Genomic DNA, 27,176 nt, shown 5'->3' with positions numbered 1-27,176 from the left:
TAAATGTTTGTCAAAAACTCAGCATTTTGATAATTACAATGTGGCAACTCTGCAAAGTAGATTCTGCCCCCACCCTCCAAAGGTTTGTTGTTGCTATTTGTTGTGGGCTGTTGTTATTTGTTACTGACTTTTCAAAACTACTTTTGTAACATCTGTATTGTTTGTTGTGTGAGGCCGCTGAAGTCTGTGTTCCATTAGCTTAGTGGTCAGCTAGTATTTTTAACAGAGTGACCTTAAATACCGAAAACCCCCAACCCATAAAAGAAAGAGGGAAAATACAAACAAACAAACAAAAACATACCTACAGAAACTCTTCCAGTCTTCAGAGATTGGCTCTGTGTTGGCATACTCCTTTAACACTTAGCCAGGTTGTTTATAATTCTGTCTTAGCTTTCTCTTCTTGAATGTGCACATCTTGAAGGTCAGCCAGAAGTGGAGGCTTGGGGTCTTCTCAGGCCTTTTCTGAGCACTCCACCCATGCTGGGCATGCACGTGATTCCCTGGTACACGCAAGAGCTTTTAAAAGCCCTATTCCCCCACTTATGTTCTTCCTCCAGCTCTTCCTTCCCAGACTTTTTGGTCTTTCTATTGCTTGTCTCAGGCTGCTACAGCCAGTACTTTTGCCCTTGCTGCTCTTGGCAAATGCCCAAATGCAAATGCTACCCTTGCTCTAGTCCATCAGGGAGCTGCCAGCCAGGTCCAAACACACTCCCCTGTTTCTTTGAGAACAGAGTCTGTGTTGTTCACTCTGGCACTAGCAGCCTGTGTCGGGAATTCATGCTGCCAACTTCATGGCCACCAGCGATCCGGAGAAGGAGGGATGGCAAGCAGGCAGTTTAAAACACCACAGTGCTCTCTTAGTACATTGCAGCAGCTTCTTTCTTCATTATACTTTCCCTGGTTGCTGTAAGTTTGTGGCTAGATTTCAGAGTTCTGTAAAAGTTGATTAGGACAGCTTTTGCCAGTTGTATTCGTGGAGCACCGGAATTCCTTACTATGCCATTTTTGGTGATGTTGCTTCTCTCATAATTCTTAAAATTTTGATTTTGTACTCATAGAAAGAACTTAATTTCTTTCAGACATTGATTTTAATAATATATCACTCTTACGTACATGTAGAAAAGGACAATATAAGTAAATTGCTTAAGATATTCCCAAATGCTTTCATGTTCACTCACTGTCTCCTCTGAATCACTTTTCATTTCAGAGTCATTGCCCTGTGGGTTTTCATACACCACTGCTCTCCATTCCATCAAGACAGCGAGCGCTGTAGCATTTTTTTAGAAAGTGCTCTCCACCATCATTCTCAGGATTCACTCCCAGCCACTGGCACCCGTATGTGGACGAAGACAAACATCCTAACTGACACTGTGGACAACAGTGATTGTCAGATGCATCTGAATTTCAGTAAAATATTTTAAAAAGCGCACTTAATAATTGACAAGATGTGGGATGTATTTTTCCTGAGAAGTCAGATGAGGAAGTGATTAAGTAAGTCACAGAAAGCACCATCGAGGCAGGCACCATTTTAAGCCAGTCTGTAACAGATGGAAGGCTCTTGCCAGTGGAGTGGTGCAGAGGAGAAAGGGCTCTCGGTAGAACCATCAGCTTCACACACAGGAAACCAGGCAGGTCCTGGTATTTGGAGTTGAGTCAGGTGCCAGTTGTTGTGAAAGGAAAATGACTTCTTCTTGAAGTGGGCAGTGGAGGGCTCCCACTTGAGAACTGAAACTCCATTCTCTAGGCCAAGAAAGCTTCAGCAGATTCTAAGGAACACAGTGATGTGACAGGCTCTCTTGGGCGGCCATCTGGAGAACGGATTGGACAGGGAGAGCAAGCTGTGAGTCCAGACCTGCTGCACCCTTCCTGGGTGCAGGTGCAGCTGCAGCATCACTGTCACCAAGGAGGCAGCTGGGGACCTGGGGTGCAAGGAGGCTGGCAGAGGGGCTGCCGGGTGTGGGCCAGGGAGGGATGAATCCACCTGATGAAAACGTAGGCTGGGAAGACAAACTGCTTTTCCTTTTCTGTTGTGGAGAATGTGAGCAGGTATTTGGCAGGTGGGACACCCAACCCACAGAATCCAATGCCTGTTGTCAGCTCTGGCTACTTTACAATCTGGGGACTCAGCCTCTTAGATTCTAGAAGCTGAAGCACACATATAAATTGTTACCAATCACAGCAGGTTTCAATGACATGCGCATGCTTTAATAGCATGAGGGGTGCGTGACCCCAACAACCAATAATTTTGTCCCTTTGACTCTTGTCCTTCCTTTTCCAAACTCACACATTGGCAATAAGGTTCATCCTAAAAAAGTCAGTATTTTTGGATATAAACATGTAACATATAAAAATTTCATGGCCGGGTGTGGTGGCTCATGACTGTAATCCCAGAACTTTGGGAGGCCAAGGCAGGTAGATTACCTGAGGTCAGGAATGGGAGACCAGCCTGGCCAACGTGGTGAAACGTCTTCTGTACTGAAAATTACCTGGGCATGGTGGCACACGCCTATAATCCCAGCTACTCAGGAGGCTGAGGCAGAATTGCTTGAGCCCGGGAGACAGAGGTTGCAGTGAGCCAAGATCGTGCCACTGTCCTCCAGTCTGGCCAACAGAGCAAGACTCTATCTTAAAAAAAAAAAAAAAAAAATCCTACTGTGACACAAAAACAGAAAAACAAGCCGTAAAGTTAGAATAGCCTGAAGGCAGAAGGTAAACAAAACCATCTAATCTGGTAGTTGAGAATAAAAATCTGAAGAAAGCACTAAAAAGTTTCCCATCTCTTGAAACTTAATTTCATATTTACGTTTAGAGAGCAGTGCTCAAAAATGTTTTACTTTTTCAGACTGCAATTTGGAGCAGAACTGCTCTTCTGCCATCTGAAGTATCCAAATATGATCCCTAGGATGAGAGACAGCTGAATTATGGTCAGCTTCATCCTATGAATGAAGGGAAGTCAGACTGGCTTTTGGACTCCAAGAGCATATATTAACAGCATATATTAACTCAAACACATTTTAACAGTTTTCAACCTCCTGAATTTCTTTTTTTTCTTTTTTTTTTGGGGACGGAGTCCTGCTCTGTCGCCCAGGCTGGACTCAGCCTCCCTAGTAGTTGGGACTAGAGGTACCTGCCACCACGCCTGGCTAATTTTTTGTGTTTTTAGTAGAGACGGGGTTTCACAGTGTTAGCCAGGATGGTCTCCATCTCCTGACTTTGTGATTTGCCCGCCTCGGCCTCCGAAAGTGCTGGGATTACAGGTGTGAGGCACCGTGCCCGGCCTTTTTTTTTTTTTTTTTGATACGGAGTTTCACTCTGTTGCTTAGGCTGAAGTGCAGTGGTGTGATCTTGGCTCATTGCAAATTCCGCCTCTAGGTTTCAAGCGATTCTCCTGCCTCAGCCTCCCAAGTAGCTGGGATTACAAGGCACCTGCCATCATGTCCGGCTAATTTTTGTATTTTTGTGAGTCAGGGTTTCACCATGTTGGCCAGGCTGGTCTTGAACTCTTGATCTCAGGTGATCCGCCCACGTCGGCCTCTCAAAAGTGCTGGGATTACAGGTGTGAGCTACTGCGCCAGGCCTAGGCAAGCACTTTCTTTTTTTTTTTTTTTTTTTTGAGACGTAGTCTCGCGCTGTGTCACCCAGGCTGGAGTGCAGTGGCGCGATCTCGGCTCACTGCAAGCTCCGCCTCCCAGGTTCAGGCCATTCTCCTGCCTCAGCCTCCGAGTAGCTGGGACTACAGGCGCCCGCCACCACGCCCGGCTAGTTTTTTGTATTTTTAGTAGAGACGGGGTTTCACCATGTTAGCCAGGATGGTCTCGATCTCCTGACCTCGTGATCCGCCCGCCTCGGCCTCCCAAAGTGCTGGAATTACAGGCTTGAGCCACCACGCCCGGCCGGCAAGCACTTTCTAACCACTTCCTGTAAAGCACCTCAATATGCATCACTGTCACATAAACTCAACTTAGTGTTAATAAATGTAGCTTTGGGAGGCGGAGGCAGGTGGATCACGAGGACAGAAGATCGAAACCATCCTGGCTAACACGGTGAAACCCCGTCTCTACTTAAAATACAAAAGTAGCCGGGGTGGTGTCATGCGCCTGTAATCCCAGCTTCTGGGGAGGCTGAGGCAGGAGAACCGCTTGAACCCGGGAGGTGGAGGTTGCAGTGAGCTGAGATCATGCCACTGCACTCAGGCCTGGCGACAGAGCGAGACTCCGTCTCAAAAATAAAAATAAAAAGTAATTATGTTGACTATCGGAATCAGTAAATCATCTCACTGAAAATAGTCTGAGTTGTTTTTAGGAGGATACGGTTATCCCTTATAAATATTTATTTTGCATTCCCTAAGTGATTAGGGAGGGCTTTAATAGTGTTTCTGTGGCTTCTTAAATATATGAGAACGAAAAAAATTGTGCTAGAACTTTTTCTGGATGTGTGTAAGTCCACACTTATATGCATTGCTGGATTCAAGTCTTAATAGGTAATTGTGTGACATCATCATTGCGTACCCTCTGAGTCACTCTAAAGAAATACGTTTGTTCTTTAGGAAACCTATTAAATATCCCATAATGCAACATTAGAAATGACCTCTGGAACTGACTGCAGAAACTGCGCACAGTTAGTAGGGCTTGGTGTTTCGACGCAGATCTGGTGAGAGGCCTACGGAGGAAGAGACTCGACATGGAGCAGGTGTGACTAGGGATAGTGAGTTAATAGATTTGGGTCGGGCATGGTGGCTCACGCCTGTAATCCCAGCACTTTGGGAGGGTGAGGCCAGCGAATCTCTTAAGCCCAGGAGTTTGAAACCAGCCTAGACAACATTGTGAGATCCCATTTCAGTTTTTTTTTTTTTGAGACGGAGTCTCGCTCTGTCGCCCAGGTTGGAGTGCAATGGCACGATTTCGGCTCACTGCAACCTCTGGCTCAGAGGTTCAAGCGATTCTCCTGCCTCAGCCTCCTGAAGAGCTGGGATTACAGGCACGCGCCACTATGCTTGGCTAATTTTTGTATTTTTAGTAGAAATAGGGTTTCACCATGTTGGCCAGGCTGGTTTCAAACTCCTGACCTCAAGTGATCCGCCCACCTCAGCTTCCCAAACTGCTGGGATTACAGGCATGAGCCACTGCGCCCGGCTGAAAAAACCTATATTTTAAATTCAAAATAATAAATGGGTCTGACCAGAAATGCCTGCCTCAAATTGCAGGACACATGACAAAGCCCATCCTTACTTAAGACATTTTCAGTGTGCGATGGGTCTACCGGGATGTAACCCCATCATGAGCCAAGGCCCATCTGCACCCTGCTATAGCTACTGGTAGATATCTTACCTGTCTCCCAAAAGGGACCCAACTACTTTACGTTCAAGGCACTTTTTTGGAATACTTAACAGGGAAAGAGCCTGGAACTAAAAACAGGTCTAACGCAGATACTGCCACACGATGGCACTGCTCCCGTAGACCTGGAAGAGACGCGGGCGCGGGAGCTGGCGGGGGGCGCTGGGCTCTGCGGGGTCGGGGAGTGGCGTGCGGCGGGAGAGCCCGCACCTCGAGGGGCCGGCGGAGGACACGATGTCGTGACTGCGTCTCCCTCATCTGCTCTGCTTTTGGCGACGGGGTCGCGCCGCCCTTTCGGCCAGGACGCAGCAGCCGCGTCGCTGGGCCTCGACCCCCAGGGCCGGCCGGACCCGGGACCTCCAAGGAGAGCAGCGAGAACCGGGCCGCATTACCTGAGGCGCCCGAGTGCGGTGCTGGCAGCCCTCCCCGTCTGCCAGGCCGCCGCCTGGGGACCTTACGACGAGGCTGTGGCTGTCCCCACGTCCCGTCCCCCGCGCCTCTTCCCGCATCTGGTCCCACGGTGGAGGCGCGGGGCGAGGGTCTCACACTCGTGCCCACGGTCGGGGGGCATCCTTGAACGCACGGGTCCTCTCCCACCTGTCCCCACCCCCCGCCCTCCGGCGACAGGAGCCGGCCTGGGGCGCGCGCGCTGTGGCCAAGTCCTGGTTTTGATTTCACTCCCAGCCCCTAGGAGCGAGGAGGTTCCAAGCCCACAAACAGGAAGGAGAGAAGGCCCTGGAGTGCGGGCAGAGGGAGTGTCATTCCCAGCAGCGCAGCGCGGGCCGGCCCGTGCCGGGGAGGGGGCACTAGCGCGCGCACCCTACTGCAACGCGCCTGGGGGTCCCGCGGGTCTGGGAGGGGGTCCAGGGGAGGAGCAGAGAGAGGACGTGCCCCTGGAAGGCTCGGGGCAGCTCCGGGGGTCTCCCAGGGCGCCCCCGCCCCTTCCCCCGCGGCCCTGGGGCGCCCCCGCTGTGCCGGAGCCGGGGCGGGGCGTGCACGTCAGCCGGGGCTAGAAAAGGCGGCGGGGCTGGGCCCAGGGAGGTGACAGCCGCGCTTGGACGCAGAGCCCGGCCCGACGCCGCCATGAGCGCCGCGCTCTTCAGCCTGGACGGCCCGGCGCGCGGCGCGCCCTGGCCTGCGGAGCCTGCGCCCTTCTACGAGCCGGGCCGAGCTGGCAAGCCGGGACGCGGGGCCGAGCCGGGGGCCTTAGGCGAGCCAGGGGCCCCCGCCCCCGCCATGTACGACGACGAGAGCGCCATCGACTTCAGCGCCTACATCGACTCCATGGCCGCCGTGCCCACCCTGGAGCTGTGCCACGACGAGCTCTTCGCCGACCTCTTCAACAGCAATCACAAGGCGGGCGGCGCGGGACCCCTGGAGCTTCTGCCCGGCGGCCCCGCGCGCCCCTTGGGCCCGGGCCCCGCCGCTCCGCGCCCGCTCAAGCGCGAGCCCGATTGGGGCGACGGCGACGCGCCCGGGTCGCTGCTGCCCGCGCAGGTGGCCGCGTGCGCACAGACCGTGGTGAGCCTGGCGGCCGCAGGGCAGCCCACACCGCCCACGTCGCCGGAGCCGCCGCGCAGCAGCCCCGGGCCGACACCCGCGCCCGGCCCCGCCCGGGAGAAGAGCGCCGGCAAGAGGGGCCCGGACCGCGGCAGCCCCGAGTACCGGCAGCGGCGCGAGCGCAACAACATCGCGGTGCGCAAGAGCCGCGACAAGGCCAAGCGGCGCAACCAGGAGATGCAGCAGAAGCTGGTGGAGCTGTCGGCCGAGAACGAGAAGCTGCACCAGCGCGTGGAGCAGCTCACGCGGGACCTGGCCGGCCTCCGGCAGTTCTTCAAGCAGTTGCCCAGCCCGCCCTTCCTGCCGGCCGCCGGGACCGCAGACTGTCGGTAACGCGCGGCCGGGGCGGGAGAGACTCAGCAACGACCCATACCTCAGACCCGACGGCCCGGAGCGGAGCGCGCCGTGCCCCGGCGCAGCCAGAGCCACCGGGCACCCGCTGCAGTTTCTTGGGACATACGAGCGCAAAGAAGCTACAGCCTGGACTTACCACCACTGAACTGCGAGAGAAGCTAAACGTGTTTATTTTCCCTTAAATTATTTTTGTAATGGTAGCTTTTTCTACATCTTACTCCTGTTGATGCAGCTAAGGTACATTTGTAAAAAGAAAAAACCAAGACTTTTCAGACAAACCCTTTGTATTGTAGATAAGAGGAAAAGACTGAGCATGCTCACTTTTTTATATTAATTTTTACAGTATTCGTAAGAATAAAGCAGCATTTGAAACCGCCCTTGCTTCCTATATTCGCAGTGACTCCCGCCCGCCCGCCCGTCGGTGGCGCAGGACCCGGCTGGGGAAGGGTGCGTTCCGGACCCGCAGCCAGCGAGCACCAGGGAGCCCGGGCGCCAGGTGTGTGTGTGTGTGCGGGCGGGGGGATGGGCAGTAGGCCTGAGCTGCTCAGGAGAGGTCTGTGTCGCTTTTGAAACGCGCTAAAGGCTCCCTCCTAGTTTTATTTAACTTGCTTAAGCTTGGTGGAGCACGGCTGAGCTCAGGTAAGCTAGCAGTTTTCCAGCAGAAGGTGCGCTCCCCAAGACATGGGGAAGGGTTGGCTGTTTGGGGGGCCCCTGCTAAGAACAGTCCAAGAGCTCCCTAACTGTAGAGGCTGCTGGAGGGGCGAAGGGCAGAAGCCCGGCTGAATCATCTCCCACTTTCCCGGGACTTTGCTTTCACTTTCCTCAGTCTTGTGGACAGAGTCAAGAAGATTTTCAAAAGTGCTCCAGAAAAGCCGGAATAGTCCTGTAGTGGATTAAAAGGGCAGTCACAAAACTGCTTTTAAGACCAGCTGTCTTGCCTGTAATTGCAATGTTTTAAGATTTAATTTTAAAAAAGCCTTCTGCCTTTACCCCAGGAACACTTGGTATTAGGCACCATTTCTTGGTCGTAGGCTGCTACGTTTCTTATTAACCATGGCCTGTCATGATTTTATTTCTATGAGGAAGGCAACAAAATATAGTGTCCAAAGATGATTAATTCTTGGTTTAAATCTTTGCCAGCAAAGCAAATGATAAGGGACTGTTCCTTAGTCTGTGATCTTTGCTCTCCGTGCACATTACCCAGCCTGATTAAACAGGTGTGTGGTGGAGCCAGCTATCCCCACCACCATTCAGCAGAGCGACGATCAGACCGGTTCAGAGAGCTACACTTTATGGGTAACAGTTTCACCTCTGATACAGTTCCCTAGAACATTTTCCAAAAAGTAGTGAACTGCGAAGTGCTTAAGTTTGACATTTATTGTAATAGAACAGTAATAAGTATGGGGCAAAGGTTTACGCTTTGCAGGGTATTCTTTGGGGGAATGTTAAAACAAATACTGTAAGAAAAACATGCTCAATCCTGGTAAAATGTTCAACTTGTTAAAATTACAAATGAACAAAATTTTTTCTTCTCATATATTGCCTGAATACCAAATGAAGAGCTTAAGCTTAAGATTCAATGTGAAAAGTAAATATGTTCTTAAATTTGCAGAAAAAACATAAAACTGTAGAAAAATGTATTTTGATTTACAGTTCACAAAACTATATCTTAACATTTCCCCAGAAAAATATGTTTCAAGATCGTAAACTACATTCACTGTGTCCATAGTTAACAAGTAACTACCCCAAATCACCACCACCACCACCACCCTTGCAGCCACATTGCAAAGTTCACAGATCCTGCGGCAACTGCTAGTGTTCTGCAGAGGCCCCTCCTGCACTCAGAAGCTCGATTTCCTCCAATCCAATGCAGCTGGTCGGGTGGGCGGTTACGGACTGGACGAAACAATTTAACAACCCCACCTCCTTTCCCAGGACACTCTTCACTTCGTAGCTCTGCAGGGATAAAAGGCACGCTGGTTAAAGCAAACAGCCTGGGACATACTGTTTCCAACAACACGGAAAACCAGAGCCAGAGTGGGTTTCCCCAGTCCACAACCTGTCACGCCTCAAATGGCTGAGAACAGTGGTAGGAAAGAGAAACAAATGAAGAGCCATTACATATATATATATCCATTTATTTTAGCAAGTGAAGGAACTACCCCATTTTGGTAAATGAATTCTATTTTTACTTGGGTGGGACATGATGCACACAGGCTCTGCTGGGAAGGCCAGGGCTGGGCACACAGTGCCCACAGCTGTCTCCCACTTCCTTTAGGACACTTCCTCAATCTAGCAACACTTCCGGTCAAGGGATTTCCTGGTGCTTTGCCCCAAACTTCCTTCCTTAATAGGATCCCATTTCTTCTAGAGTTAAACTGAGCTAACATCTGTGTTTTTGTAATGAGACTTTGCTTTTTCTTCAAATTCTTTTTGGTTAGTCCCAGGTGAGTTTCATCTCCAGATGAGACAGGTACAGGGAGTCCTTGGCCCCCAGCCCTGATGAAGCTGAGAGGGTGTGGTGCACCCCATTATAGATCAAGCTGCATTATGCTGCTGCGGGTAGGGTTGAAAATAAAGGCTCAAAAGCACTGAGATATTGCATCTCTGTCTTTCTGGGAGATTAAAGCCCTAGAAGGAAACGCCACTTGCAGTGTAGTATCACGGGCACCCCACACCCCTCCTCTGTGCAAGGCACTTGGCAGTTGCTACAGCAGTTCTGTTTGGTGTCTGTTAACTCACCCCTCCCATCATTATGGTGTCATGGCCAAAGAGACTGAGGATGGAGAAGCCAGACAGTGTGGCCAAAGCAGGCAGAGTGTGGCTCCTTGGTGCCCTTCCCTTCAAAGGTGCGTGTCTCACTGCCTTTCCCTGAGTTTGAGCTGGCTTCAGTGTCTGGCTTCTCATGAACAGAGTGCAGTGGAAGGGACACCAAGTGATGTTCCACGCTTGGTTAGGAAAAGTGCCCAGCTTCCAGCTGGCCCTTGGGATCCACACATGCTGTGAGGGAGTCCAGCCAGAGCTGCAGCCTGGACATAGGAGCCTTCAGTGACTCCTGCCAACCTTGGAGGCACCCGCTAATGCCCAGTGGAGCCAAGGGGAGCTATCCTGATGGAGCCCTGTCCAAACAAGAGTTCTGTGCACAGAATGAATATTGATGCCACCAAGTTTTGAGATGGTTTGTTTTGTAAAAATAAATGTCAGGATCAGTCGGGGATGTGAACGCTACTGATGCCAACTCGTGGGGGGACTTTTATTTTCCCATTTGTAAGACAGGCATGGTGCCTATTCACTGTGTTTTGTCAAGAGTTTTGGCTGGCCGGGCGCGGTGGCTCAAGCCTGTAATCCCAGCACTTTGGGAGGCCGAGACGGGCGGATCACGAGTTCAGGAGATCGAGACCATCCTGGCTAACACGGTGAAACCCCGTCTCTACTAAAATACAAAAAAAAAATTAGCCGGGCGAGGTGGCGGGCGCCTGTAGTCCCAGCTACTCGGGAGGCTGAGACAGGAGAATGGCATGAACCCGGGAGGCGGGGCTTGCAGTGAGCTGAGATCCGGCCACTGCACTCCAGCCTGGGCAACAGAGCCAGACTCCGTCTCAAAAAAAAAAAAAAAAAAAAAAAGAATTTTGGCTTCCTTGGTGAAAAAGAATAAAGTCAACAGAATGGTTTAATGTAATGATAGGGGCAGTGGGTGTTACTGGTCAAGACAGGTGAAGAGACGGAACTTGGCGATGGAAGCTGAGGCCTTCCAAGGGCTCCGAGGTGGCATGGACAGCAAGTGCAGCTGCTTACTCGCTCCCAGCCACTGTGAGTAGAGCTGGGCATGGGGTAAAGAGCCTCCTAAGTTGTCTACTTCCAGGCTTGGAACTTACCCCACAGTCCACTGGTGTTGGCCCTGAAACCAGAGCACCCGAAAAGGTGATATTAAGGGGTTTATTAGGAGCCCATGCGGGCCTGTCACTGAAGAGATGGCAGTGAGCAGGACAGAGTCTCCAGGCTGCTGGACTGGAGGGGACACCAGTGGGTACAGAAGCAGAAGCAGGGGGTCACTGCACGGGGAGGGAGGGTGGAGGCGGCATGCTGGATACCCTTCTGTTGTCTTACAGTTTCAGTTAGTCTTGCATGTTTGTGCAAGTGTGAAACAGATGACCCTGTGGTCTTCTGGAGTAAAAGTACACAATTCTGACTTGGAAAAAGCCAGCAAAAAAATCATTTATTTGTAAAATGTTAGGTTTGGCTATATTATTTGTAAATGGAGTTTAAAATTTTTTAGTATTATTATTTTTGAGACTGAGTCTTGCTCTGTCACCCAGGCTGGAATGGAGTGGTGTGAGCTCTGCTCACTGCAACCTCTGCCTCCTGGGTTCAAGCAATTCTCCTGCCTCAGCCTTCCAAGTAGCTGGGATTATAGGCACACACCACCATGCTGGCTAATTTTTGTATTTTTAAGAGAGATGAGTTTTCACCATGTTGGCCAGGCTGGTCTCAAACTCCTGACCTCAGGTGATCTGCCCGACTGGGCCTCCCAAAGTGCTGGGATTACAGGTGTCAGCCACTGTGCCCAAGTAATAAATCTTTTATGTGTGGGAGAAATTAACATGGAGAGGGTTAAACAACTATATCAGCAGACTCCCAAGCACTATTCATATGAATGTGTGTCTGCACAGGTATAAAATGTGCTCTCTCTTAAAAAATCACTATACATGTTCCTTTAACTTTTCCTTTTCTGAAAGCTAAGGAAACAAACTTCAAGTTCCATGTTACAATAATGTTACTATTGAGAAATGAGATGCACAACTACAGACAATCCTATTGTTTTCACATCTGCAGCTTGAACACATTACAGTACAGGCATAAAGCTTAACACTCACATACCTTAACCGAAACAGTACATTTGCCCCAGGGAATGGAGTCACGGATCTTGTGGAAAGCCCCAGTTTGATTCTCTGAATTTTGGTGAATGTGCATGCTCACCCAGAAAACTGACAGAATCCATACTGGGTGTCTCTCAGCTAACGTCTCTACCTAGGCCCCTCTGGTACCCATCTTCTATCAGCTTCTTTCCAGATCTGCAGTAAAGACCTGATCAGCCACTGTGAGTAGAGCTGGGCATGGGGTAAAGAGCCTCCTAAGTTGTCTACTTCCAGGCTTGGAACTTACCCCACAGTCACTGGTGTTAGCCCTGAAACCAGAGCACCCAAAAAGGTGATATTAAGGCCGCTGCCACCCTCTGGCCCTCACCCAATGCATACACATACACATATGCACACACATACACCCATGTATGCATATGTCAAGCATATGTGCATACATAGCATAGTCAAGTGGACACATGCGCATGGGCAAAAGTGCTCTGAAGCACACACACTGCACAACGTGCACACATGTGCACTTAGGTACACACACCTTTGAGCTCTTTATAAGCAGGGCTTTTACCTATGGGAATATTCTAGTTGACAAGTTAAATGTATAGGAGGAACAAGCGCCTTAGCCAGAAGGAAACCAAGTGAAGGAAGGAGGATTTCTGCCAGGGTTCCTGGTCTCTGGATCTCTAAAGAGGAGTGGGGATTGGAAGGGGTGTCAAGCACTGTCCATTGCTGGAGGCTTCCTGGATGGTGACCAGCTACGCCCAGCAGGCAGCTGCTGCCACAGCACTGCCCCGCCCTTCTGAGTAGTATGGAGCAGCTGGAGAGCTGTGTGCCATGCCCAGGTGTTGTTGGTTGAATCTGTTGAGGCTGTGGGTTTTGGTTCATTTTGTCATGCGTTCTCAAATGCGCATTTCTAATGCTTTCTCCCAACATTCTCCATCAAGATGCGTTCCCTGAAAACTCAGATCTGCCATCTTTAGCACCTACTCAAACCCTGCTAGTTGGAAACTTCTACTCCATCAGCTGTGGGCAGTTCCCCACTTTCTGGGCACTGCCTCCTCCTTTCTTCCTCCCTCCCCACAGGACTCAGACAAGGAGACAAGGAATTGGCCGACAGGCACAGCTGTGTGGTCGGTTGCCTGTTATACACTTAAACTTCCTTAAGGACAGAAAAGCACATATGCTGCTCCCCATTATGCCCCTTGGGCTGGCTCCCAACTCTGTAGGTGGTCACTCTGTGGGGCAACAATGACTTTCCCTCTGTGGGATGTCTTTGCCTTGGGCACTGCACTCATCCCCCTAGCAGGGAAATATGGGCACTACCTTGCTGGGACATTGGGAGGTTGAAGGGGGAAACGTGAGAATGTGGTAGGCTCACTTCCTGGCCCGTGGTGATGACTCACCTTTTGTACCACTGGGGAACACTTGCTGATGAGTCCAGCCTCAGCATCAATCCCTGTGTGCAGCAGCTCAGGGACAGTTCCGAGCTGGAGCTCGGGGACACTGAGGAGCTTTAAAGCTGGTGGGTGTTGTGCCAGGAAGGAGCAGAAGCTTTTTTTTTTTTTTTAATCTTGAGCTGCAGTCTTGCTCTGTCGCCTAGGCTGGAGTATGGCACAATCTCGGCTTACTGCAACCTCTACCTCCCCAGTTCCAGTGATTTTCCTGCCTTAGCCTCCCAAGTAGCTGGGGTTACAGATGCGCACCACCTCCCCCGGCTAATTTTTTTGTATTTTTAATAGAGATGTGGTTTCACCACGTTGGCCAGGCTGGTCTTGAACTCCTGACCTCAGGTGATCTGCCCGCCTCGGCCTCTCAAAGTGCTGGGATTACAGGCATGAGCCACCATGCCCAGCCCAAGAGCAGAAACTCTTTAGGGCATGCAGGTGATTCTAGTGTGTAGTCACTTGTGATCCTCAAAGCTCCCGCTCATAGACTTATCCATGTTCCAATTTAATCCAACTCTGATAGACATGGTTTAGATGAGAGAGGACAAACTGCTGCTCTGCCTCACGGGGCTGCTGGCCCCTCCTGAGGTGCAGTGGGCGAGAGGGTGGCAGGGGTAGTGGGGCAGGGAGGAGTCTCCATAGGACAGGTCAAATCACCACAAATTTGGGTTGGATACTTGGGAGGTTGAGGCGGGGGAATCGTTTGAGCCCAGGAGTTCGAGGCTGTAGTGAGCTTATGGTTGTGTCACTGCACTCCAGCCTGGATGACAGAGTAAGACTCTGCCTAAAAAAAATAAAATAAAATATTCTGGCTAGACTCTGGCCATGAGGACCCATTAGACAAAGACCCCTATTTGACCACAGAGCTCCAGGCATGACTGGCCTCCCCAGTCACCACACTCCCTTCCAGTGTGGCCCAAGTCAGCTCCCTGGATGTGGAGCCCTCTCTGGTTCCAGATGTCTCTTGTGAACTGGGGCTGTGCCCAGGGGCCACTGAGTCCCTGGTCCCTTTCTGTGGCTATTCCATGAGCCACTTGTGGTGCTTTTAGATGGCTTTGACACGACACAGGTGGCATCTCCAGGACAGATGTCTCATTTATGAGGGTCAAATTTCACACAGCAGAAACTCTTTGGCCCATCAATTATATATTTAGGTGACTTTTCTTGGAGGAGCCACCCTGCTTTACTAAGCTTCACCACAGTGACTCTCAGGGCAGGACAGTCACATTGCCGGTTATTCAGAGTCTGGAATACCCAGTGTTTAAAAAAAGAAAGAAAAAAAAAAGCATCTTGGGGAATTCCATTCAATTAACATGACACCTTGACAGTAGGACTCCAACCTCAAAAATGTGTTTCTGTAATCAAAGCCAGGGGCCAGGGTGGGCACAGCGGCTCATGCCTGTAATCTCATCACTTTGGAAGCCCAAGGCGGGAGGGTCGCCTGAGGTCAAGAGTTCGAGACCAGCCTGGCCAGCATGGTGAAACCCAATCTCTACTAAAAATACAAAAATTAGCTGGGAGTGGTGGCTCATGCCTATAGTCTCAGCTACTCGGGAGGGTGAGGCAGGAGAATCGCTTGAATCTGGGAGGCAGAGGTTGCAGTGAGCTGAGATCATGCCACTGTGCTCTAGCCTAGACACAGAATGAGACTCTGTCTCAAAACAAAGGAACAAACAAACAAAAACCAAAACAAAACAAAAAGCCAGGGGACAGCTTCCTGCATCTACCTTAAGGATGATCCAAAATAACCTCATTCCCACAGAGGAAAGGAACCCATCAGCCTGAATGGCAGACGTATCTGCATTTCACTCTCGAGTATCTACACCACTTCCTAGTGGGATGGGTTGTAATGGAACACATTTGGGAGTGGGGGCTTCCTCTGGGGATGAGTTGCTCATGCAGGCTACCGAGTGTGGGGACCCCTGGGCTGGGCCCCCTACACTTACCCCATCTTCACCGGTGGCAAACCTCAGCAGGGAGGAAATGCTGCGCTGCAACAGCTGCAAGAGCAGAAGCAGGGCTGGGTTAAACTTCTTCCAGTACAGTAAGCGCTCAAGTTAAATCACTCATTCCCAAAAATTAACATGTTACCTCCAAACCACCTGTCTTCAGAGCTTCGGTCTCACAGTCTTAGGTCAAAGATGTGTTTTAACATGGAGAGACTGTGTTCACACAGGATGCATCCTCCCACCTTTCCTAGGGAAGCTCCTAGGACCTAGAGGGAGCTCCAGATGCAACCCATCCCAGCCGAGGTCCCAGTGCCTCTGCAGATGTGAGAAGGACGTGCACCTGCTTCAGCTCGGTCTCACCTTCCCTATGTTGGAGTGAGCTAGGAGTGAGTGCGTGCTCTGGCCTGGTTCCTACCTTGACCTTCACTCTGCACTGGGGTCTTGAGCGGCAGTCCAGGAAGACCTGCAGGTGCCTCTTGAGAATAGGAGATGTGACAACCCGGGAGCAGTCCCCACAGGAAAAGGCGCCTCTGGTACATGAAAAGCCAAAGAAAGACAAGGCCCCGGGAGGCACAGGTCAGGAAAGCTCCAGTGGGAGATATTTTCCTAAACCTGAGTGTCTGCTGAGATACAAAATGGGGCTTTACTCTCAGAATCAAGTTTCTGAGACAGGCCTGCAGCTGCCTGGACTCAGCCTGTCCAAGGGATGAACATCAGCTTCGAGTAGCACTGGCTGGAGGCTGATGAGGGGAGCAGAGGAGGGGATGCTGAGCCTCCCAGGAAGGGAAGTCAGGGCCTGGGAGGCCAGGTGTCAGGCTGCCCCCCTGGCCTGGGAGAGAAAGTCGGCTCTCAGCTGCCAGCACAGTCACTGTTTTGTGCTACCATGCATGCCTGCACATGCGCTCATCTCTTCCACGCGGTCTAGTGATGGCTTGTGTAAGGCCACCAGCCTAGGCGTGCCAAGAAGACATTTGCTCTTTGCTTTGTTTTGTTTTGAGATGGAGTCTCGCTCTCGCTCTGTCACACAGGTTGGAGTGCAGTGGCGTGATCTCAGCTCACTGCAACCTCCACCTCCCCCTGGTTCAAGAGATTCTCCCACTTCAGCCTCCTGAGTAGCTGGGACTACAGGTGTGTGCCATCATGCCTGGCTAATTTTTGTATTTTTAAAATTAATTTTTAAAATTAATAGTAGAGATGAGGTTTCACCGTCTTGGCCAGGCTGGTCTTGAACTCCTGACCTCAAGTGATCCACCTGCCTCGGCAGGTGGATCCCCTCACCCACAGTACTGGGATTACAGAGTCTCACTCTGTCACCAGGCTGGAGTGCAGTGGTGCGATCTCAGCTTACTGCAACCTCTGACTCCCTGGTTCAAGAGATTCTCCTGCCTCAGCCTCCCGAGCAGCTGGGATTACGTGCACACACCACCACGCCCAGCTAATTTTTGGATGGTCTGGATTTCCTGACCTCGTGATCCGCCTGCCTCAGCCTCCCAAAGTGCTGGGATTACAGACGTGAGCCACCGTGCCAGTGTCTTTGCTTTTTTTTTTTTTTGGAGACAGAGTCTCACCCTGTTGCCCAGGCTGGAGTGCAGTGGCGCAATCTCGGCTCACTGTAAGCTCTGCCTCCCGGGTTCACACCATTGTCCTGACTCAGCTTCCCGAGTAGCTGGGACTACAAGCGCCCGCCACCACACCCGGCTAATTGTTTGTATTTTTAGTAGAGACGGGGTTTCACCGTGTTAGCTAGGATGGTCTCGATCTCCTGACCTCGTGATCCGCCCGCCTTGGCCTCCCAAAGTGCTGGGATTACAGGCGTGAGCCACTGTACCTGGCCACCTCTTTGCTTTTTAAGGAGCAGAAAAGTAATGAGCCTGTCCCTTTCTATCACATGACACTGCACTTGGGAGGCCGGAGGACTGACTTCACAGGGATGGACTGCACTGCACTGACACCGGCCCAGACCCTGAGGGAGGGCAGCACAATGGGGTGGGTAGGGACATCTGTCCAGCAGCTGCTCACTGTAAATGTGGTCTCTGTAAACATCTGCACCTTTCACAAAAACCAGGCTATATATAGTCACCAAGTTTTTCTCACTTATTCATGTTTGTCCTGTTTTTTAAATTCTCCTGACTGATAATAAAGGGGGTGGGGACAAACCCAGCACTTCTATCTCATAACAGGAGCAGCTGCAAGAAATAGCAGAAATCTCAGTAAGGAAAAACCACCGGGCCCCAGGGGCCTCTTCCCTTGCCGCTCAGCAGAGGCGGAGGTTGCCCCTTGAGCTCTCGAGGGAGTCACCTGAGGCAGCAAGGCCCAGGTTCTGGGGGCTGGGTTGCTTCTGTGCCCTTTGGGTTCTAGGGCTTTCAGGACAGCCCCTGTCCCCTTACCTGTCTTCCGGCCTCTGTTCCAATCTCCCGTTGCCACACATGTCACACACAGGCCATGAGAAAGCAGTGCTCTCGTCCACGCCAACCACAGTGCCTAGGGCCAAGAGAAGGAAAGCCTACCTCAGAGGCAGCTCTGCCCTGTCCGACTCCTTTGCTCCTCCATGTGCAGAGGGCAACATGAGGGGCCTCGTGATTTTTTTCCTTACTTGTGAGTTTATATATATGTTCCTAAGCTTTTTATAATTTCCACTTATTGTACAAAGAAAAATTATAACAATAAGAAGTACATTTTAAAACCTGCCTGCATATTACCACCTAACCAAAGTATTTTCGTTGGGATATTTTTCCAGATGCATAGGTAGTTACATCACCACAGCTGAGCTGGCCCTCAGTCCCTCAAACATTCCCCATATTGCATATTTAGGTCTGTGCTTTTTCTGTAGCACATTAATAGTATATAGACTCCTTAACACAGTAACGAGTGTTTGAGCTGTGATTATGCCACTGCACTCCAGCCTGGGTGACAGGGCAAGATCCTGTCCCCCACCCCCTGCCAAAAAAAAAAAAAAAAAAAAAGATGAAATAAATGGTAAATTGACAACTGGAAAAGACACCTGAGACGTGTGTCAGAGACACCCCTGGGCATCCCAGAGGGTCATGGAAGGCTTCCTGAGGAAGGGAGTGAGGGGGTCCACAAAGCAACCAGGGTGGGCCACATGGGACCTCAGCACAGGGACTCTGCACACCATGGCAGGGCTGAGGCCGGGCAAGCACAGTTGGTCAGTGCTTGCTGGGGATTGGGATGGTCTGATTTTCTTGGATGTGAAGCACTGTAGATATCATCTTGAGACACCAGCAAATCGCAGACGTCCTTGTTGAAAAGTGGTGAAATTAGATGTTTGAAGACAAAGTAAAATCTGAGTTTCTAGAAAAATAGAAGGGTCTTCCTTTCCACTCTTGGTGCAAAAAATTTAATTCCCCACTAGAACAAACATTGGGAGAAAAATTACCTTTAGAGGATAAATCAGAAGTATAAGAATGAGTAGGCTTGGTTTATTAAAGTGCATTCATGCAATGCATACTTGAATGGCTTTTAAAAAATGAAAATAATAGATCTTGATTTTGAAAAGGCTGCCCTAGCTAATGACATTGTCAAAGTGGGTCAAAGGGATGAAAAGCAAAGTCAATAAAGGCTCATAACGCAGCTGGAAAGCAGTGTTGACTAATTCACAATAGGCAGGCGCATGAGGAGGTGCAAGGGGAGAAAGGAGCGGCTGCATCCCCAAGACCCCAGCATATCTGGCACCGTGGCCTGGCTCCTGCCCAGGGCCTGCAGGCCCACCAAAGGCCCGCTCACTGGTTTACTGGTGCTTGAATGACTGCCACCTTAATAAAAAGTAGACTGCCACCAGCCAAAGTTCCTTTTTATGCTAGGATATCCATGGGTGTTAATAGCATTTACATTTACATGGGATTAAGCAATTTCCTTCCAATTAGAGAATAAGGAACGAGTTGAGGAAATACATTTCATTTGAGGTCCTTAAGCCATTGTGGAAATCTTTTCTGGCAACCCTAAATAAATTTCAAGAGATGGCTGGGAAGTGTATGATTAAACATTTACTTAAGACTGGGCACAGTGGCTCACACCTGTAATCCCAGCACTTTGGGCGGCTGAGGTGGGAGGATCACGAGGTCAAGAGATCAAGACCATCCTGGCCAACATGATGAAACCCCATTTCTACTAAAAATACAAAAATTAGCTGAGTGTGGTGGCACGTGCCTGTAGTCCCAGCTACTCGGGAGGCTGAGGCAGGAGAATCGCTTGAACTCAGGAGGCAGAGGTTGCAGTGAGCCGAGATTGCGCCACTGTACTCCAGCCTGGCGAGAGAGAGAGACTCTGTCTCAAAAAAACAAAAACAAAAACAAAAGACATTCACTTAAAGGAGCAACAGAAAAAGATAGTTTACATCAGGGTTGAGGACACCATACTCATGAACCTGCCAGCAGTTTGCCATTACGTCTTTACTTTGCTTATGTGCAGAAATGTCTTGTAATTAGGTTTAGGAAGGGTGTATTGCTAGCTACGAACACATCTTTTTAAAAAGGTCCTTTCAAAGGGACCTCAGGATGGGTGGGTCTGGCGTTCACCGCAGCCTGGTGCACACATTTCTTCAGTAACTTGAACTCTGCTATACCCTCTTCCTCCCTATCTCCTGATGGAAAGAAGTCAGGGCTCACAAGTCTTCTATTTAGAGGCTGGAGCCTGGGTTTAGACAGGAGTTCATCACTCTTTCCACAGAGATGTGAGCCTACTGCATCCCTTCCTGCATCCCTGCGCCAGGTCCCATCGCTAGTGAGTGGTGGACAAAGAGGTGGTGAGCAGAGTGAGGGAGGGAAAACCAGCATTGCCAAACGACTTCACCCCAGAAGACACAGCAGAGAGACATTTCCGCACACCCCAGAGCTGCCACTCAGGGAGAACAGAGACGAGGAGGCCTTGTGACACCAGCAAGGAGTGAGTGCCTCCCCCTCACCCCGTCACTGAGGCCTGGATGGACAGAGGGATGCTGCCAACTCTTAGTGAGTGACTGCTCCATGCTCAGAATACATTCAGGGTCCTTTTAAACTCTGCTCAGAGAAAACGTTCCGTACTCAGCCATCTGAGACCCAGACGCTCAGCTCGTTCAGCTGTTGAGAGAGCTGCCCAAACCCAGCACCAACGCTGCAGAAGTGAAGGGGTCCCCTTGGAGCCATGCAGGGGACATGTCATCACCGAGACCTTCTGGACCACGGCAGGGCAGAAGCGAGCAAGGCTGAGGTGCTGAGATGGGGCAACTGCTATTGCCAAACAGCAGTGAGGACTCCAGCCTTGCCTGGATTTGATAGAGGTGGGCAGGCCCGTGGCTGGCAGGTGTGCAGGCTGAGGACTGTGTAGGAGCAGGTCACTGCCTAGCTGCTACCTTGCTATGGGCATTCCTGCATGTGAGGCTTGGATAATCTTTGTTATTTTGCAGCTGGGGGTTTGTTTTCTCTTAATGCCCAGTTGACTGGTTCTCATTAAAGGATCTGGCAGCACTCAGCCCTGCCTCTGTGATAAGTCTGTTTACAAATCTTGAGCCCTATATGCGGGCCTGCAGGGCAGCTATAGAGCAGGCCTGGAAGCAGAAGAAGCCCACAGGGAATGGTACATGAAAATGGTGAGATATGAGGAAAATGAAATGTCAGAAATTTGAACCTATATAGAGAAGGAAAGAGTATTAGAGAAGGAATAAATGAAGGTAAAATAAAATCTTTTACATTTCTAATTCTAAATTGATAGAAAAGATAGCTTATTTAAATAATAATAACAATAATGTAATCAATGATTATACCTTTTGAGTAAGTGAAATGCATAACAGGAGTCTTACAAGGGATGGGAAAGAAAAAAAAAAAGAAATCAGGAACACTCTGATATAAGGTACCTGCATTACCTGTGAAGCGGACTTGATTGGCTGTAAAGTGTATTGCAAACTCCACTAGAAAAACTTAAAAATCAGTATAATTGGACCGGGCGCGGTGGCTCACGCCTGTAATCCCAGCACTTTGGGAGGCCGAGGCGGTCGGATCACGAGGTCAGGAGATCAAGACCATCCTGGCTAACACGGTGAAACCCCATCTCTACTAAAAATACAAAAAATTAGCCGAGTGTGGTGGTGGGCACTTGTAGTCCCAGCTACTTGGGAGGCTGAGGCAGGAGAATGGTGTAAACCCAGGAGGCGGAGCTTGCAGTGAGCTGAGATCGTGCCACTGCATTCCAGACTGGGCGACAGAGCAAGACTCTGTCTCCAAAAAAAAAAAAAAAAGTATAATTGATATTTTGAAAGAAAAGAGAAAATGGAAACATAATGCTCAATAAAAATGAAAATAGTTAGAAAGAGAGTGGAAGACAAAAAAAAAAAAGAAACAAGCCGTGCAATAAATAGAAAACAGTTATAAATACAGTTGACATTATCTCAGTTATATGAATAATCACTTTAAATGAGAATGGTCTCAATACACAAATTAAATAACAGAGACTATCAGAGTGAACGAAAAACAAGAACCAACTATATGTTGTTTATATAAAGACATGTGGCTAGCCACAATGGCTCACACTTGTAATCCCAGCACTTTGGAAGGCCAAGGCTGGGGGATTACTTGAGGTCAGGAGTTTGAGAGCAGCCTGGGCAACACAGTGAAACTCTGTCTCAACAACAACAACAACAAAAATTAACTGGGCATGGTGGTGCGTGCCATCCCAGTAGTCCTAGCTACTCAGGAGGCTGACGTGGGAGTATTGCTTTAGCTCAAGAGTTCAAGGTTACAGGAAGCTATGATCACACCAATGCACTCCAGCCTGGATGATCCTGTCTCAAAAACATTAAAACCAAAATATGCCCAGGAGTTTGAGAGCAGCCTGGACAACACAGCAAGACCCCATCTCAAAAAAAGGGATGAAAAAACCAATAAAAAATCCAAAACACTTCTGGTTACAAGCATTTCGGATATGGGATACTCAACTTGTATAATCATAATAATATAAATGCCATTTATTGATTTTCATCTTTGAGAATCAATCTGTAGAAAATGTATGCAAAGCTTAATTATAGTTATACAACAGAATGTTACCAATCTTAACAATATAAAGTGCAGATGCAAAGGTAGGTAGATGGAAAGGAAGAGTGTAATAAAAGAAGGGAAGGAGAGCTAATATTATTTTCTTCCAAAGTGATACTATCTCCAGCAAATGGAACAACAAAACCCCTCTGGTTAACATCATAATCAATGGTGAGAAAGTACATGGTTAACCCTTAAGATTAAGAACAGGGCAAGGATGTTCCCACTACTGCTATTCTACATGGTACTGATAGTCCTAGCTAATGCAGTAAGACAAGAAAATAAAATAAAAGCTACACAGATTGAGAAGAAAGAAAGAAAACTGTTCACAGATGACTTAGTTTTCTATGTAGAAAATCCCAAAGAAACAACAAAAAACCACTGGAACTACTAAGTGATTACAGCAAAGTTGCAGGGTTAATATCAAAAAGTTAATTGTTTTCCTATGAAATGCAATGAACGATTGGAATTTGAAATGAAAAACAATACTATTTACAATAGCAACAAAATAAATGAAATACTTCAGTATAAATCTAACAAAATATGTATAAGATCTGTATGAGGAAAACTAAAAAACTCTTCTGAAAGATATCAAAGAAGATATAAATAAACACAGAGATATTCCATGTTCATGGATAAGAAGGCTCTAGTATTAACATGTCAGTTTTTCCCCACCTGATCTACAGACTCAACACTATCCCAATCAAAATCTCATCAAGTTATTTTGTGGATATCAACAAATTGATTCTAAAGTTTATATGGAGAGGCAAAATGACCTAGAATAGCCAAGACAATATTGAAGAACAAGAACAAAGTTGGAAAACTGACAGTACCCAACTTCAAGACTTAAAAGTTGCAGTAATTGGCTGCGCACAGTGGCTTACGCCTGTAATCCCAGCACTTTGGGAGGCCGAAGCGCGTGGCTCATGAGGTCAGGAGATCGAGACTATCCTGGCTAACATGATGAAACCCCGTCTCTACTAAAAATACAAAAAAAATTAGCCGGGATGGTGGCGGGCGCCTGTAGTCCCAGCTACTCGGGAGGCTGAGGCAGAAGAATGGCGTGAACCCGGGAGGCGGAGCTTGCAGTGAGCAGAGATCATGCCACTGCATGTCACTGAGTGACAGAGAGAGACTCCATCTCAAACCAAAAAAAACAAAAACAAAAACAGAAACAACCCCCCCCGCCCCAAAAACAGAACAGGCAAATTTCATAGAAACAAATAGTAGATTGGTGGTTTCCTAAGACTAGGGTGTGGGAGGGTGGGTGGTAATGGGGCGTGAATGATAATAGGTGTGGGTTTTTGTTCTAAAATTAGATTGTAGTGATGTTTGCACAATTCTGTGAATACTAAAAACACTTTAAAGGAGTGAATTATAGGGTATTACTGAGTTATAGCTCAATAAAGTTGTTTAAAAATCTCCATGAACCCCAAACTGCTGAAATCCTCCTTTACAGAAATCAGTTAAGGATCAATGTCCAAGAATGTTTATTACAGTCTTGTTTAATAACTGCAAAAACACGAGAGATCCTGGATGTCCCTGAGTGGAGGGAGAGTTTATTCATATGAGGGGATGCTATGCAACTATTAACCTCTTGAGTTGGATCTCTCTCCCCACCTGGACAGATATTCCTGCTACAGAGAAGCAAGTGGCAGAATAATGTGCAGTAAATCATCTGACGTGCAAGCACGCACACCCCCTCAAGGCGGGCAGCTGTGTCTCCTGGATGCGCCAGTGCAGCAGAAAGCCGGGGACAGAGGGCGGGCTGTTAACTTTCTCTTCATTTATTTTTCACTAGTTCCACTAGCCATGTATGACTTTTAGTACTAAGTTTTATAAAGTTAAAAAAGAGAAAATATTAATGCTGTTTTCAGCTCCAGACTAGCATATCTAACCAGCTGCTGAAACATCTCAGATGTATGCAAAACATGCAAACTCTCCTGACAGAACTGAGAGTGTCCCCTTAAAGCTGACCTTGCCTGCCACATCCTACTTAATGAACAGCACTACCATCACCTTATCTAAGCCAGGAGCTCAGAGGTCGTCAGATATATCTTCTGCCTCCATCTATGCCCAATTCATCACTTAACCTGCCGATTTCCCTAAGTCCACCCTTGAATTTCCTTCTCTACCGCTGCCCCCAATGCCATCCAGCCCCTCCACTCTGCTCTGCAGGGAGGACATCAGACCAGGCTGCCTGTACCAATGACAAAGCACACTCCTGACACCACCAGCCTGGTGGGCCCACCAGCCTCAGCTTAGTCCCACCCCCATCTGGCTGCCTGTCCTGCCTCTTTCTGGACACGCCTGCTCAGCAGCTTTCTCATGCCAGTGGCCTTACGAAGTCCTGCTTTCTTCCCAGGAATGTTCCTTCTGCTCCATCCCTGACCTAAGTAGTCTCATCTATGCTTCAGAGCTCAGCTTGAGGCTCCTGTCTTTGGGAAGCCTTCCCTGAGCTCCCCACTAAGATGTGGGCCCAGGTATCAGCGGCTAGAGCACTCAGAGCCTGAGGATAGGCCTGTCTGTGTTCATCTGATTCACCTCCTTCTGTGCAGAATCGAGTTTGATAGCAAGAACAATTTCTGCTTTTGTTCTTTATGTATCCAGTGTCTGGAACTTGGCAGGCACTCCACAAATACTTGTTGAATAAATGAGTAAATGAATATAAAGTATAATAGTTAAGAAAGTATAAACACCAATTCCTGTGAGACGGCTGCCTACCTTGAACACTGCAGATGGAGTTGACAGGTGTGGCAGAGTCCAGACTGTCAAGCATCACTGGATCAGGGAGCTCACAGGAACTTGCACCAGAGACCATACTCAAAAGGGGTTTCTGAAGCAAGACGACAGTCCGTTCAGCACAGACAATCCGACCTGCCGACAGAGACACTTCAGGTTACTGAAGCCTTGAAGAAAAAGTGAATTGTGCTCATAATGGCAGTCTCCTTTGCTACCCCTCGAGTCATGCAGGTGAAGGTGTAGTTATGGGACTGTGTCCAGCAGCACATGCATTGTGTGTACACATTCCCAAACCCCGTGAGCTAAGCTAAAGAAGCACTCAAATGTGAGAGTCAAGTCAATCCACAAATGGTAAATTATGTGGTATGTGAATTATGACTCGATAAAAATTTAAAAAGATAGCTTAGGCAGGATTTTAGTTTGATCCTGGAAAAAGGGGATGGCTGATCTAAGTATATGCATTTATAATATTCTAGCTTTTGGTTTGTTTGTGGATTCTGCAGCAGTACAGGGTGCCACCAGCAGACAATTCTGGAGTGAGCAACAGCCATCTCCATGGAGCTGGTTCTGCCCAGGTAGCCGCTACAGGGTCAGTGAAAGCTGGAGGCTGGTACATGGGCCATGTCTGTGATGGGCTCTGCGAAGGTTCTGGCAGCGTCCAAGCAACATGGAGGCATCCAGAGGTCACAAGAGCTACTCTATGGGCACCGATCAGTCGCCCCTGTATCAAAGCTGTGGAGAAGCAAGCACACCCTGGTCACGGAGAGCGTCCTTGAAGAAGAGGCTGTGAGGGGCAGCCCCAGCGAGTGCCTCCAGGACTTCAGAGCCCAGCACACACAAGGGGGCCACATAGACAAGCAGGGTTTTGGGGAGCTTGGGGTCACTCTCCTCCTGTGTTTGCAGAGTGACATCGGTTACCAGCAGCCAGATCTCCCTTTGCTCCAGAAGAAGCAGACTCTTCAGCTATAATTTGAAGACACAATAAAGATTATTATATCAAAAAATGTTTTAAAAGCATTTAAAAGCAAAAGTTATACATATACTAACAATTTATTATTTCAAAAATACTTTAAAACATACACTAGATTTTGCACATCTTGGTCACTAGCCCCATGTGCCCTGGGTGCCTCGACTTTGCACCTGGTTAAAGGCTTCCTTGATTGGGAACAGGCCACCCTTCCCTGGCAGCATTCCATTTGTCCCCCGACATCTTCAGGCTGAATCCACTGTTCTTTTCCTCCTGGTCCTCTGCTCATATACTTACAATGTTAATTACAACATTGTTTCCTGTCTAGTACATACATATTATTCTTTCTGGGCAGTTGTAAGTTTCCTGAGGTTTAGGAACAGATCTTACTTGCCCTCAGACTTTGTACAGGGCCTTTGTATAAAGCTGGTGTCACATATTTGTTGCATCTGCAATAGGTTTTATTATTTTCTTTTCTTCTTTCCTTCTATATTTTTTCATCTTTTTCTTATCTTCCAAACTTGTAATGCCTTTTCAATTTCCATTAAACTGGTATTCTGCCCCTTCCTTTTGGTCAGGGCTTAGGACTCAGTAGACGCAAATGGGGCCAAAGATGGTCAGCAGGGCCAGGGCCTGAGGATGTGGCTAGTTGGAGGTTCAGCTGGTGTTGCTGGCACAGTGTGGTCAGGCTGAGGATTCCACATGGCTGGTTAACAGGACTGGGCAGAGAAGGTCACTTGTGTGGTGCGTAGCTGGGGGTTGGGGTGAAGGAGGTGGCCTACATTGTCAGGAGGTTGATTACATACAGGAAATATGAATAAGTAATATTGAGGAAACTGAAGCCAAGCTTCTTGCTGTTGGAGAAGGGAGTTATACATATAGAAATAGCAAAACTTAGAATAAATTCTGTGGTAATGCTCTAGAGTTGGAAGT

At 48.8% G+C, this 27,176-nt stretch overlaps 2 protein-coding genes across 15 annotated transcripts in view; one reads left to right on the top strand and one right to left on the bottom strand.

Moving 5' to 3' along the window:
- The first annotated feature begins 6,002 nt into the window (after positions 1 to 6,002).
- Positions 6,003 to 7,623, top strand: CEBPD (CCAAT enhancer binding protein delta). The gene has a single exon (XM_003902718.5). It carries the CDS (start codon positions 6,417 to 6,419, stop codon positions 7,224 to 7,226), a length of 810 nt encoding a protein of 269 aa, XP_003902767.2. The 5' UTR covers positions 6,003 to 6,416; the 3' UTR covers positions 7,227 to 7,623.
- Positions 7,624 to 8,606: 983 nt separating this feature from the next.
- The window catches only part of SPIDR (scaffold protein involved in DNA repair), a 481,415-nt gene continuing 462,845 nt past the window's right edge, over positions 8,607 to 27,176 (bottom strand). For 11 of the 14 annotated variants that reach the window (XM_031669954.1, XM_031669955.1, XM_031669953.1 and 8 more), the window contains 6 exons: positions 26,029 to 26,239; positions 25,259 to 25,411; positions 17,900 to 17,993; positions 15,928 to 16,042; positions 15,510 to 15,563; positions 8,607 to 9,203 (listed from right to left, as the gene is read on the bottom strand). In XM_031669954.1, the coding sequence (XP_031525814.1) occupies positions 9,060 to 9,203; positions 15,510 to 15,563; positions 15,928 to 16,042; positions 17,900 to 17,993; positions 25,259 to 25,411; positions 26,029 to 26,239 (771 nt within the window). In that variant the 3' untranslated portion in view covers positions 8,607 to 9,059. The remainder of the gene's footprint in view (positions 9,204 to 15,509; positions 15,564 to 15,927; positions 16,043 to 17,899; positions 17,994 to 25,258; positions 25,412 to 26,028; positions 26,240 to 27,176) is intronic. The other 3 variants (XM_031669958.1, XM_031669959.1, XM_031669957.1) reach the window with 2 other exon arrangements.

Source organism: Papio anubis, chromosome 8, assembly GCF_008728515.1.
Source record: "Papio anubis isolate 15944 chromosome 8, Panubis1.0, whole genome shotgun sequence".
NCBI classification, from domain to species: Eukaryota; Metazoa; Chordata; class Mammalia; order Primates; family Cercopithecidae; genus Papio; species Papio anubis.
This window is presented reverse-complemented; position numbering and strand designations above follow the sequence as displayed.

Excerpts from the sequence above, each read along its gene's own strand:
- CEBPD (XM_003902718.5), top strand. The coding sequence starts at position 6,417 with ATGAGCGCCGCGCTCTTCAGCCTGGACGGCCCGGCGCGCGGCGCGCCC.